Below are 13,318 nucleotides of genomic sequence, written 5' to 3'. Positions count from 1 at the left end.
TTTATAAGATGGTAACATTTCTTAGCAAATTCATATTCTCCCTAAGGCAATATTCGACTTATAGGAATCTGAATTTCAGTAGTTAAAAATGAAAGATGGATTCAAATTGCCCCAAAAGTATGTTTCTAGAACCTCCTTAATTTCCAAAGAGTTTCAGTTAAAAAAATCAAATCATTCAGGTTGAAAAAAGGAGGCTGATTGGGAAGGTGCTTGGTCACAGCACATTACAGCATATAGGATAACCAGAGGTGGAATCTTTATTTCACAAGTTTCAAGATACAGTACAAAACGAATCTGTACATCTCTCTATTAACAGGATTTGTTTACACAATTATATTACACTTCACCAGCCTTTATACTGCATTTCATTAAATACAAAATAAATTTACAAAAAAAGTCTACCATGGTGTTCCTTCACAATGCCAGGTTATGGTCTTTTAAAACTTCCTCTCCTAAATATTCATAGTGGTTACACCTTGATCATATCAACATTATAAGTTTTATGAGTTTTTTTTTTTTTTTTTTAAATCAAAGAGAATAGTGTCAGCCTTTGTCTGTCAAACCAAATAGGAAAAACAGCTCATTTGAGATGGCTCCATGTACATAACCAAGCCATCCTTCTCATGCACAGAAATCAGATTTTTTTCTTGTGCAAATAGTCACTTTAAAATATAAATCATTTTCTACTTGTGATCATTTAAAATTTTCTTGATATACCAAATAGATGGAGAAATTTAGCTTCTTTTCAACGAATACTACACATTTAAAAACCAGGTAGTACCTCAGACAATGTAGCATTCAGAAATTGTATATTTTCACGTTTGAGAGCGATGACTGATGAAAGATATTTGCATGAAAATAGAAGTTTTCTTTTTCTCTAATTTTTTCATGCATACCTCTTTGTCATAATATTATGTAATATGTATTATAGTCACTTTCAAAATAAATATCAGCTGTCACTGGAGCAAATATAGCCCTTCTCTTCTTGGCAGGTAAAGGGACGGTTTACCTGAAGCATCTTGTTTTGAAATGTGCATGTGAATGCTAGTCCAGACCTCTGTAAAGGAAGTTTTTGCATATGTAGTTAGACATTGAGACACATGCTACACACATGAAGAATTGTATTAACAGTTTTCATTTACAGGCCTGCATGCATGCTTCCAAAACACTGGTTTGAAGAACAAACATGAGGAGGAAGGAAGGGAAGGAAAAACAAAGCAAAAGAAAAAGATTCCTATATATAAAATATTTAAGTTTCCTCGAGGCATCAGCAGCTCCTTAATTGAATAAATCATCAGATCATCACCAGGTCACTGGTGTAATTTTCCAAAAGTTGCCAATGGTACAGAGATAAAACAGCTTAGTGGTAAAACTCTCAGAAATTAACCTTACATGCAGAAAAGTAATAAATCCTCAAGAGTATCAAGATTAATGATTCATAAATTAAACTGATTTAATTGCTAAATAATGAAGTCTGAAAAAAGCCTTTAATTTACTTTTTCTGTGCCATTGACTATTAATCAAAACTAAGATAAGCCTCACCTAGAAAACAGAAACAAAAACTTCAAACACAAAAAGAAAAAAACCCCATCAATGCTACCTTGATAAAATAAAATAGAAGCAAAATGGATAGTTTCAAGAGAGTTGGCTAACCAACAAACCAAACCAAGAGAACATAAGCTAAATAGAGAACTACTGTCATCAACTTTGAAGGCAGGAAGACACACTATAAAAGGTATGAGGAGAGATGGGCTACCATGGAGAAATGAAGCCACACTCTGTTAACTGTAAATTCTAACATTAAAACTCCTGAATCCTGGAGTCAGTTTAATGTCACTGACATTAACTAGCTTTAGTTATTGTCATTTTATTCAAATGGATGCCATTTGATTAGGTAAGTACTGAGCATTATTTTAGGAGAAAAACCAAACCCACCAATTCCTATTTGCTTAGGTACCACGTCCCCTGAACAAAAATGAAAAAGGAAGCAAAGTATTTTGAGACAGTTTTTAAATAAAGCCATAAGAACTAAGAAATTTTAAAGATACCATTCAAATTTCTGGTAGCAAATGACCCAGGGTAAAACAGGAAGTGGAAACGAACCAAGAAAATGATATTTGGAATGTTAATTTAAAAAGGCAAGTGTAAACTAATAGCAAGTTTCTTATTACATGAAGAACAAGACTACACTTTCCCATCTGGCCTAGGTAGTACACACTGTTTTAAGAAATGTTTTCTCAAAGTACTAATGGAAGGAAGTAAATGAAGATAGAGATACAAATGCTAAAGGAGAAATTAGATGGCTGGCAGAAGAAAAAAATGGAAGTTGACAGTCACCTTAGAGGGGTTTTACAACTTTTAAATAAATTAAAACAGTTCCTTCTAAATGGAACATGGCAGCTACCATGGATTACCCATATTTGATGGGGGGGAAAAAGGCAGTGAAGACAGCAACATACTGACCAACTGCACTCAAATCTCCATGTGTAAGAGACCAGAACAATTCATAATATTTACAAGAGCTGCCTAAAGCGACATTACACTGCTGAGGGTAAAATTTCCTACCTTTCACAGACATGCTTTTATACATATGGTTCTCTCTGTGACCACCTGTTCAAATTCAGAAGCAATTATCTGGGAGGAAAGTTTGCTTACCAGATTTCCCATAATACTCTAAACACAATGTATACAACTTCACATTTAAAGCCTTCATGTTCATTACAGACCAATTAAATCTAGTTCTAAATACAATCCCAACTTCAAAAGACAAAGCACTATAACTCTGTAAGTAATAAACTCTTCAAGTTTTCCAGCAGATGAGGGATTATGGGAAAAAGTATAAAGGTTAGTATCAATAGACTGATGCTAACAGGCATCAAAGCCTGCTCAGATATGAATGCAGTCTCAGACTAGATACAGGCTGGTGAATGCTACCATGTGACAATAAAATGAAACACAAATTCAATTTAAGCTTTGTTTCATTTGTGTGATTATGTGAAGTTCTCAGTTTTCTTTGTTGTTTTTTTCCCATGCTATTTAACCAGCAAATTCTGAAGTGTAGTAGCCTTGATTTTCCTGATGTTAACAGTGAGAGGATGGTGAATAAGATAGCTAAGGAGGAGGCTGACTTTCTACTGTAATATAAAACTATAAGAAATAAAAAGGTACCTAAACAGTATAGAACGGTACAAACAGACTTTGGCTTTCATCAACCACTGAGTTTAATCCATCTCTGATTCTCTGTCTGAGTTCTAGTACGATAATGGTAGTCACTGTATGCAATATCCTGGCAATTACATTTCATATTTAAAGAATTCAGGAGGGTGATCTGTTCTTTGTTCAATAAGAAATGCAAAGTAAAATAAATTCTGGGAACAAATGCTTCAACTTTTGGGAAAGTGTGTCTATGATCCTAGTACCCCATCCAGAGTTGTTTAATATTGTTTTCTAATTTCTCCCATTTAGTCCATCCTCTGGCTTCCGGATCAAGGCTCTGTATATTCAAAACAAACAAGAAAATTACACCGAGTAGGTGGTAGGTAGGGCAAATTCACGTTAGTGCAAGGACTCAGTTCACTAAGTTTTACATACATATTCCATTCAAAAAAAAGTGAAGTTCACAAAAAACTCTTAAACAAGTCCTTTCAGTCTTTGAAGAAAGAAGTATAATGTGTGACAATCACCATTAAGAAGAAACCTGCCAACCTTTCTTTTAAAATAACAAATATGCTTAATGTGTATACTTGTAGGTGGACTGATAAGCTTCTCAGTTATCGCAGTTCCAAGACATTTTTTTTTTTACTTAAAAGGCAAGTTCTATTCTCTGGCTTTCAAACATGTTTAAGGTTAAACTTGCAACTAACCAGGTTTTCCTTTTTATATTGATCAGTTTTTAGTGTTGATGCACAAAACCTTAAAGATGGCTGATATAAGAACTTACGCACACTGAAAGAATGACCGAAAGGATCCAAGAAAGATAGCTGGATACAGTAGACATTACTGGATAGAAGATAGCTGGATACAGTAGACTTTTGAGTATCTCACATATGTTTCCAGGAAAGAAAAAAAAGGAAAGCCACTGAGAGTTGTTATTCCATATGGCACTGAAACAAACATTCAACTTAGTTCAGGTAAGAGTTACTTATCCCTGAAAATAAAGGCATCAGATTCTAAGCAGCTTTAGGAATTCAATGCTTCTTTGTGCCTCTTCCAGGAGGTGACCACTGATCCAAAGTCCTAAATCAAATGCAAGTGTTCTCAGCAAACAACTTCCTTAGTTGTCACTGATCAAGGGTGGACATGGCGGATGCTACTGTGGTGGCTGCTGCTCCGGGGGCCCTTCCTGCTGGGGTGGAGCTGGCCGTGGCCCTGGAGGCCTGGGCGCAGGCATGTCCTGGTGCTGCCTCTGCCTGTAAGCTATCACTGTTCCCAGCAGCAGCGCAATGATGGTCATGAGGTAAAGATCCCACTCAGGTCCCAGAAGCTGGTCCATGTCAAGTTGGGTGAACATATCTCGAATCTTAATGAAAATAACATAATAAAAATCATTATTGCCACTGAAATGTCAGGGAAGGAACTGGGAAAGTTATATCACAAATTAGAAATAAGTACAGAATCTAAAAATAATTGGTTTGAGGAACATTTTGCAATGTGTATTTAAAAAGAGGGTTTTAAAGCCTTCAACTGAAGCTCAAAATAATGTGTCTCAGGCACCAAGCTATTCATTTATAACAGGTGACTATACAAAATGTCTAACAGGGTTTTTTCCATCAGTAATCTAATGCACTAATTTTCAACCATTTTTCATAGAAAATATTTGAAAGGAACCCTGGGACAATGGAGAGCCAAGGAGGGGAAATTAGTATTGTGGCCCACCTGTTCCCTATTTGTAGTACTGGCACATCAACTGAAAAGCTCTCTTCTACAACAGTGGGGCTAGTCTACTATTCTCTTGTAGTTGAAGACTGAAGAAATTCATACATTTAATAGTTGAATGAATAATGCTTTTTAGTTAGGATTTAACTAAGATGCAAAATATTCAACATCTGAATTTGAACTTGAAAGTTATGTTCTTAGCCTATGACATTTTTTCATTGTTGTAATGTCACTTAAGAAAAGTTATTCCTGATATTTTCTGCCATTTACCCATAAAGGAAGTAAATATGGGGTATAATCCTTTATTTAAATAAAATTATGTTTAAAAGGTCTCCATAATGCATATTTGTAGGTATAGGTGTTAAATTGGTCTGGGGAAAAAATAAGAAAATACTAACTGTGTTCCCTGGAAAGGAACCTGGGATGGGAACTTTTGTGTTTTACTTTCTTACCATCAATACTTATTACTCTTGTACTTTTTTTTAAGTTGGAATATTTAGCTGATAGGATTATGGGACATTTTATTGTCTTCTTTATAATTCTATATTAAAAAAAACCCAGCAAAGATATAATATACTCAGTACAGTGTATTGCAAGATGAAATCTTAGACTGTAATCACAGTTTATTCGTTTTAAAAATTGTGGGAGACAAGAGTCTGAAACAGTCCTAAGAGAGAAACAGCAGGCTGCCACACTATCAGCTTTCTAATCAAAGGAACAAAGATAGTTTCAATCAGCATAGGGTACAGCATACTCTGGCTCATGCTACCAAGCAATTATAGCAATTGATATCACATGTGTTTCTCAGCAACTAGAAGACAGAGTCCCACACGTCCAGGGGTCTGGTGCCCTGTCTATGGAGACACCACAGTGGCATGGGCTAGGGTGGCAAAAGGGAGAGGTCTATTTCTCAGTGTTATGCTGGAGCTGTGTTGACTACATTTGTATCTGTGCAATATATGAGGGAAAGCCTGTTCTAGAATCTAAGGCTGAAATGACATACTAACCTGTTCTGAAAGACATTACAAAAGGGTGAAATATCATCCTTTTCTAGTCCTAAATAAACTAAAGTTAAATAGCCGTTGTGGCTAACAAGCACTCTGAATATTTTAGAGCTTTCAGAGTTATATGCTGCACCAGTTCATCCATTACTAGAACTATAGGTATTGGAAACAAAATTTAAAACTGGCTGGCTGGGCGCGGTGGCTCACGCCTGTAATCCTAGCACTCTGGGAGGCCGAGGCGGGAGGATCGCTCAAGGTCAAGAGTTTGAAACCAGCCTGAGAAGAGCGAGACCCCGTCTCTACTAAAAATAGAAAGAAATTAATTGGCCAACTAAAAATATATAGAAAATATTAGGCAAGCATGGTGACGCATGCCTGTAGTCCCAGCTACTTGGAAGGCTGAGGTAGAAGGATTGCTTGAGCCCAGGAGTTTGAGGTTGCAGTGAGCTAGGCTGAGGCCACGGCACTCTAGCCTGGGCAACAGAGTGAGACTGTCTCAAAAATAAATAAATAAATAAAAATGGCAGAACCCCAAAGCACCAACATATAAGTATTGTTAACTAAAGCTGGTAGTTTTTTTTTTTTTTTTTTTTTTTTTTTGAGACAGAGTCTCGCTTTGTTGTCCAGGCTAGAGTGAGTGCCGTGGCGTCAGCCTAGCTCACAGCAACCTCAAACTCCTGGGCTTGAGTGATCCTTCTGCCTCAGCCTCCTGAGTAGCTGGGACTACAGGCATGCGCCACCATGCCCGGCTAATTTTTTATATATATATATCAGTTGGCCAATTAATTTCTTTCTATTTATAGTAGAGACGGGGTCTCGCTCTTGCTCAGGCTGGTTTTGAACTCCTGACCTTGAGCAATCCGCCCGCCTCGGCCTCCCAAGAGCTAGGATTACAGGCGTGAGCCACAGCGCCCGGCCAAAAGCTGGTAGTTTTGAAGAGAATGGGTAACTCACCTCCTATCTAGGTCTATCATTAGCCTATTTAAATATTTCAAGCTATTTTTAGACAAGAAAATTCTTGTGGCATTTTTAACTTATGTTTCACTACCAGAAGAAACTGAAGTACAACACCCTAGATAGTTTCTTATGTTCATTGTCTTTCTTCCTTTTTGTTTGAGACAGAGTCTCACTCTGTTGCCCAGGCTACAGTGCCGTGGCATCAGCCTAGCTCATAGCAACCTCAAACTCCTGGGCTCAAGCAATCCTTCTGCCTCAGCCTCCCAAGTAGCTGGGACTACAGGCATGCACCACCATGCCTGGATAAATTTTTCTATATAGTTTTAGTTGGCTAATTAATTTCTTTCTATTTTCAGTAGAGACGGGGGTCTCAATCTTGCTCAGGCTGGTTTCAAACTCCTGACCTTGAGCAATCCTCCTGCCTTGGCCTCCCAGAGTGCTAGGATTACAGGCGTGAGCCACCGTACCCAGCCTTTCTTTTTCTTTTTAAGGGGCTGGTTTGAATCACTGCTAGGCAGTCATCTGATTTAATGTTTACTGAATTTAGTTAATTACCCTTTCAAACTGCTTTGAGTAAGTCTCAGTTTTCACTAAACCAGAAAACATACTCATCAGTGAAAATGCATTAGCAGTAGGAACCATTGAGTGCTACCTAAAAACTGCATTAACTACTCTGTGTCTACATTCATCCCTCACCTGATGTCATCCTTTGGTACTTCACCTGGGGGGAAGAAGGGAAGACAACTGACATTTGCAGCACACTCTGCCATACACATCCCCAACTTTTTAAATAAAAACTTCCAGGACAGAGAAGATTATAGCATCTGTTTCTTAATTAAGGAAGCATGCCCACTTACATTTGTTTCCCGTATGTACTGTAAGAAATAGACAACGCCCAATTTGCAGAGTGCTAGGAAGACTGGTACTTGTGCATCTGGGCTGGCTTCGGCTGCCATGTCATAAAAACGTTTTGCAAGGTGAATATCCTATAATATAGGTAATAAACAAAAATTTATGTCTTGTCAAAATAAGTAAAAATATTTAGTTTGCATATTGGGAAATTTTATTTTACCTTTCAAGTTTTCATTTTAAAATGAATTTCCTTCACTTAAAGAAAAAAACCAAGCTTTACTTGGGTAAAATTTATTTAATTATCTAACTGCTTAATTTTGAAAAATTTAATTTAAAAACTTGACTCATTTTCCCCCAAAATATCCCATTAGCTATGTAGAAATGCTGTGTATAGCCATATATCTATGCTTTAACACTGTTAACCTAGAGATTTCCAAGGGCGACCTTTTTAAGTCTCAAGCTAATTTTTTGCTACTTAAAACTTCAGTGAGTATAAGCAACCTGTAGTTTCAGTTTGGAGCAGTGATCTTCAAAGTGGGGTAGACACACTCAATATTTTACAAGAGGTTCTACCATGGACAGTGTTAATGGGCTCTATCTTGGAGTTCCTCAAACTTTCATACATGCTTTTTCCTGAAAGGGACCTGCCTGAGAACAGGCCCATGTGCACAGCAACTTTTCTCCACTTTATAAAAGAAAAGCACACCCCTCACCTACCCCACCCCTTCCTCAGGAGCAATGCCTTGGGGTGTAAAAACCTCAGGGGCCACCACAGAGAGATACCCTGAAGTGCTGGCTTTGGAGAAGGCTCCTTTATTGACTAATTATAAACCCATATTAGGGCATCTGGTGTTTCCCTGTGTTAGATGTATTTCTGTAAAGGGTAAAACAAGTCATTATTAATTTTGGCACAGGATACAGTGTTCTAAATTCAGCTATGTGGTAGATTGGATGGTGGGAGTTGTGACAACTTACACTTGAAAACCTTACTTCTTCCACGCCCTGATGACTGTCAAAGAAAACTCAACTCTTGAATTCCACGAAACATGAGAAAGAAAGGCTAAACACTAAAAATGACTTTTTCCACACATATTTAAATATAAGTAACTTTCAGCTATTCCTAATTCTTATCCTTAGAGTGTGCAGTTAAAAACAAGAGCAGCTTCAAATAATGGTAACATTATGGTTAGTGTCTCTGATTTTTTTTAAAAAAATTTAACTCAAATGGTTTTTTTGGATTGCCATATTTTTCAAGATCATGGATCAAACTTTATGTGATCTGTAAAGACTCTGTGGATTATTCATCAGTATGATTAAATAGATTGAACAGGGTAATAAGACTTATCAAATAATATCATGAATTATTTTTTTCAATTATAGCCAATCCTCATAGTATTTCATATTTAACACTTTCCTAACTATACTAGATGCTGGATTGATTAGCTTTCAGTGGTATGAATGTCTCTTTCATTTAAAAAATAAGAAAAAATAAGAAAAGGTGATCATGATGTCTTATAAAAACTAATGGAGTTATTCTCATTTTTATACATGATTATTCAATTATTCTCAAAAGCTGAAAACAAATTCCCTTCTCCCAACTCTTATCAAAATAATTGCCTTTTATCATACTTCATATTAATAAGAATTTATATTAGATATATCTTATACTATATTAAAATTAAGTTATCAGAAGCACATTAATTTTCTTATTTTATAACCTATTCTAAAAACAGATTATTAGATTGCCATTTTAACTTTGACTACTTTCAATAAATTATTACTAGATGTATCCCATAAATGCCATAACTTATATGTGATTTTTATATTAGTCACCAAACACATTGTAAACTTTATTATTTATTCAAAATGTTATTTGAATTAAGCCTTTCTGATGGAAGCTAAGTCTGACTTGGCTGATTGGCTTGACAGTCAAGAGAGACTCCAATGACTGTGTTACAGGCAGAGATCTTCAGAAGTCAAACACACTGAGCTTGCAGTTAAGAGTCTTGCCAAAACTATACTTAAGTATCTAATATTAATAATTAATATTTTAAATATTAAGGTAAACTTAAAATACAAAAAATTTACATATTGAAATTAAAATATCTAAATGTGAAGAAGCTGCATTTTGTCAAAAAATAGTGTGTCAGCAAAATGAAATTAACAACTTTCCCTCAATACTTAAAGACATGAGGTCAACAAAACAGCTCTAAATGACAGAATGAGGAGTATAATTAATGGTCATTTCATAAGTCTTTAAAGCCTTTTCAGTAGTCTTTCCAGAAACGGAGAAAGCGAAAGGCTTCAATATCAGGGAACACATCCTTTTACAAGGTTTCCAATTCTTTGCTTTTAACATAACCAAAGGGGGATCTATCAGGTTGTCAGCAGATAGATCATTAAAACTAATTCCTAAAGACAAATCATTCTGATTTTTGGCATATAACTCTAAAACAGTTTAAATAATTAAGTGACCCTGCTGCTATAATAAAACTTCATATTTCTGTATACTTACATATGTGAACAAGGTTCTAGATATACATTTATAAAAATTAAAAAAAACAGTATTAATGCTAAACCCAATGATAAACTAATTTTTAAAAAAACACTCCGTTCATAAATAAGCACCACATGTACTTACCATCAAATTGGTTTTAACTGATCAACACCTAAGTGCACATATAGGAATAACATTCATCACGCGTCAGGCAGATGGGGGGTAGGAGGGGATGGGTATATACATACATAATGAGTGCAATGCACACCGTCTGGGGCATGGATATGCTTGAAGCTCTGATTGAGGGAGGGGGTGGGGTGGGGAGATAAGGGCAATATATGTAACCTAAACATTTGTAGCCCCATAATATGCTGAAATAAAAAAAATGTTCCATTCATCTTATTAAAGATGTCTTTTCAATAACATAAAAGTAAAATTTTATCAAAATTTATATCATTTTGCTGATTTGATCAACAATGTATTAATAATTGACCAACTCTGACTAACAATATCTCATGAATTTTTCTTTCCTTTCTTTTTATATTTTATTTTTTTATTAATTTTATATTTTTCAATTTTGTATTTTATTTTTCTTTTTTCATACGGAAAGTTTAGATGCCCTGTTGATTTCTTTTCTTTTAGATATAAGCTCTCACTTTGTCACCCAGGCTAGGATGCAGTGGCACAATCACAGCTTATTGCAGGCTCAAACTTCTGGGCTTAAGCTATCCTTCCACCTCAGCCTCCTGAGTAGCTGGGACTACATGTATGTACCACCACGTTCAGGTAATTTTTTTTCATAGAGATGGAGTTTTGCTATGTTACCCAGGCTGGTCTTGAGCTCCTGGGCTCAAGCACCCCACCTTGGTCTTCCAAAGTGTTGAGATTACAAGCATGAGCCATAGCACTCAGTTGCAAAATGAATTTATATACTTGTTTTTTTCAGATTAAGTATGATAGAGTGATTAGTAAAATACCTAAGCATTAAAAACATTATTATATAATTCTATGGAAGTAGTAGCTAAAAATATAAATTTAGGGAGACAAGGAAAAGATATAATTTTCAATTAAAGAACTTCCTTATATATTAAAAAAATGAATAATGGGTATCAAATTATTTTGTTATTTAGATTCTATTGGATATTTTAAGAATAATTTAATAATTTTATTTTAAAATGTTAATACTTTAATTAGCTGGAATTCAGACCCTATGAACTTAAGAAAAATCTTGAATGTCAACTTAAAAATGCACAAAGGGGTACATAGCTTTTCAAAATTCTATTGAGGGTACATAAGCAAAACCTTAAGACCATGGCATGAGTCTAGAGAATGTTAGACTTCATCAGGAAGGTGTATGAATCAGAAATAACTTTATCAGTAGAAAATATTTCATTTCAAAATAATTTAGAAATAGAATTTGGCTGAAGATGGACAGCTAGTTTCTCAAACAAATATTAATAGTTATCAATACAGGCAGCACTGCATTTCCATTTTCATGGATCTGTCTTTAGTTTAATATCCTAAATATAAGAGCATAGATATTAATATGTGTGTGTGGTGGAAGATGAGAGAGATGGAACGCCAATCTTCTGAAATATTACAAATCACTCTCATAATTTAGTGGCCTAAAATATGACCGAATTTGACAGTAAGTCTGTTTTCTATACACATGCAGATGTTTCCCCCAATCACAATTATATTAGTCAAACATTTGTTTCGAAGCCACACTCACCTGTTTAATGCCCAGTCCTTTCTCATGCATATATCCCAGATTAAACATAGCTTGTGCACTGTGCTGTTGCTCAGATGCCAGACGATAATGAATAAATGCAGTCTCATAATCTACATCAGTGCCAAATCCATAGAAATGGTAGTCTCCAAGCTTAATTCTAGCCACAGTGTAGCCTTAAACAAAAGTTAAATGCAAAAATGCCAATAAATAAAGTATGTTTAAGAAAAGATAAAACTATTATTTCCCCTCCTGTTAACATGCATATATAAAACAAAGAATTTTAACTTGTAGTATACAAACTTTGTAGGAAATCCCTTAGCCAAACTATACAGTCAGTAAAAATATAAACTATAAGTGTAGCTCTTCTGCAGGAGGGTTTGTAATAGTCAGGGAGAGGTAAAACTAGGTGGATAGTACAGGTCACACATCCATAATCCAAAAATTTGAAATCCCAAATCCTCCAAAATCTGAAACTTGACACTTAAAGGTCAAACGCAAAGGAAATGCTCATTGGAGCATTTTGGACTTTAGATTTTTGGATTAAGAATGCTCAACCATTATTTACATGCAAATATTCCAAATCTGAAAGAATCTGCAATCCAAAACACTTCTAGTCCCAAGCATTTCAGATAGGGGATAATCAACCTGTATTCCCTCTTTCACTAAGTCTCCTCTTCAAATGATTATGCTCTACTTTATCATGCCATTTATATTTTTAAATAGTTCAGCTTGACCATTGTTTAGGCTTGGAGAAGGGATAAACAATGTTGAGAGTAGTATGCTTGAAAAAGAAATACTCAAAAGGAGTGGGGAAGGATTAGTTTTTTGGATTTTAGGCCAATATTTTATTCTATATTCTATTTCATTCCAATTTTAGACAATATACTAGTTTCAAACTAGAAACCCCCAAAGAGTGAATCATAGCATGATGGAAATGTCTAGTACAATGACTCTGTAACCCAATTTAGAAAGGTGGGCACTAGGACTTCCATTTTAAGAATAAATGCCAATAATATACAAAGAAGTTAAGCAATAGTTAATATTTCTGCTTAATTTTAAGGTGATGAATGGCATGATTTAACGGTCATGAGAGATAAACAATATAAAAGAGGTCCCCGGGTGAAACTCTTATCCTAGAATTAACCACTCACCTTGAGAGGCCGCCCTGTTCCAATGCAGCAAAGCTCTGGGATAAGTTTCATTTTCACCTACAATGGTTGCTTCTCCTATGGGAAAATAAATGAAATACAAATCAGGCATTTAGGGAAAGGCACTAGACTTTCAGGCTTTATTTGCAAACTAGGGAGGATATGTTGCACATAAGTTAAACAAGAATTAGAATATAATAGTATTAAACAAGTCTGAAATAAAATACTGAGTTCAAGGGAATCACTGGATTCG

General features: G+C 35.3%; 1 protein-coding gene across 1 annotated transcript in view; it reads right to left on the bottom strand.

Moving 5' to 3' along the window:
• Positions 1-234: 234 nt before the first annotated feature.
• Positions 235-13,318, bottom strand: part of SEL1L (SEL1L adaptor subunit of SYVN1 ubiquitin ligase) — a 59,922-nt gene continuing 46,838 nt past the window's right edge. The window contains exons 18-21 of the mRNA XM_012758322.3: positions 13,069-13,143; positions 11,918-12,090; positions 7,694-7,822; positions 235-4,519 (exon numbers count right to left, since the gene is read on the bottom strand). Of these exons, the coding sequence (XP_012613776.1) occupies positions 4,310-4,519; positions 7,694-7,822; positions 11,918-12,090; positions 13,069-13,143 (587 nt within the window). The 3' untranslated portion in view covers positions 235-4,309. The remainder of the gene's footprint in view (positions 4,520-7,693; positions 7,823-11,917; positions 12,091-13,068; positions 13,144-13,318) is intronic.

This window comes from Microcebus murinus, chromosome 6 (assembly GCF_040939455.1).
Source record: "Microcebus murinus isolate Inina chromosome 6, M.murinus_Inina_mat1.0, whole genome shotgun sequence".
In the NCBI taxonomy this organism is placed as follows: Eukaryota; Metazoa; Chordata; class Mammalia; order Primates; family Cheirogaleidae; genus Microcebus; species Microcebus murinus.
This window is presented reverse-complemented; position numbering and strand designations above follow the sequence as displayed.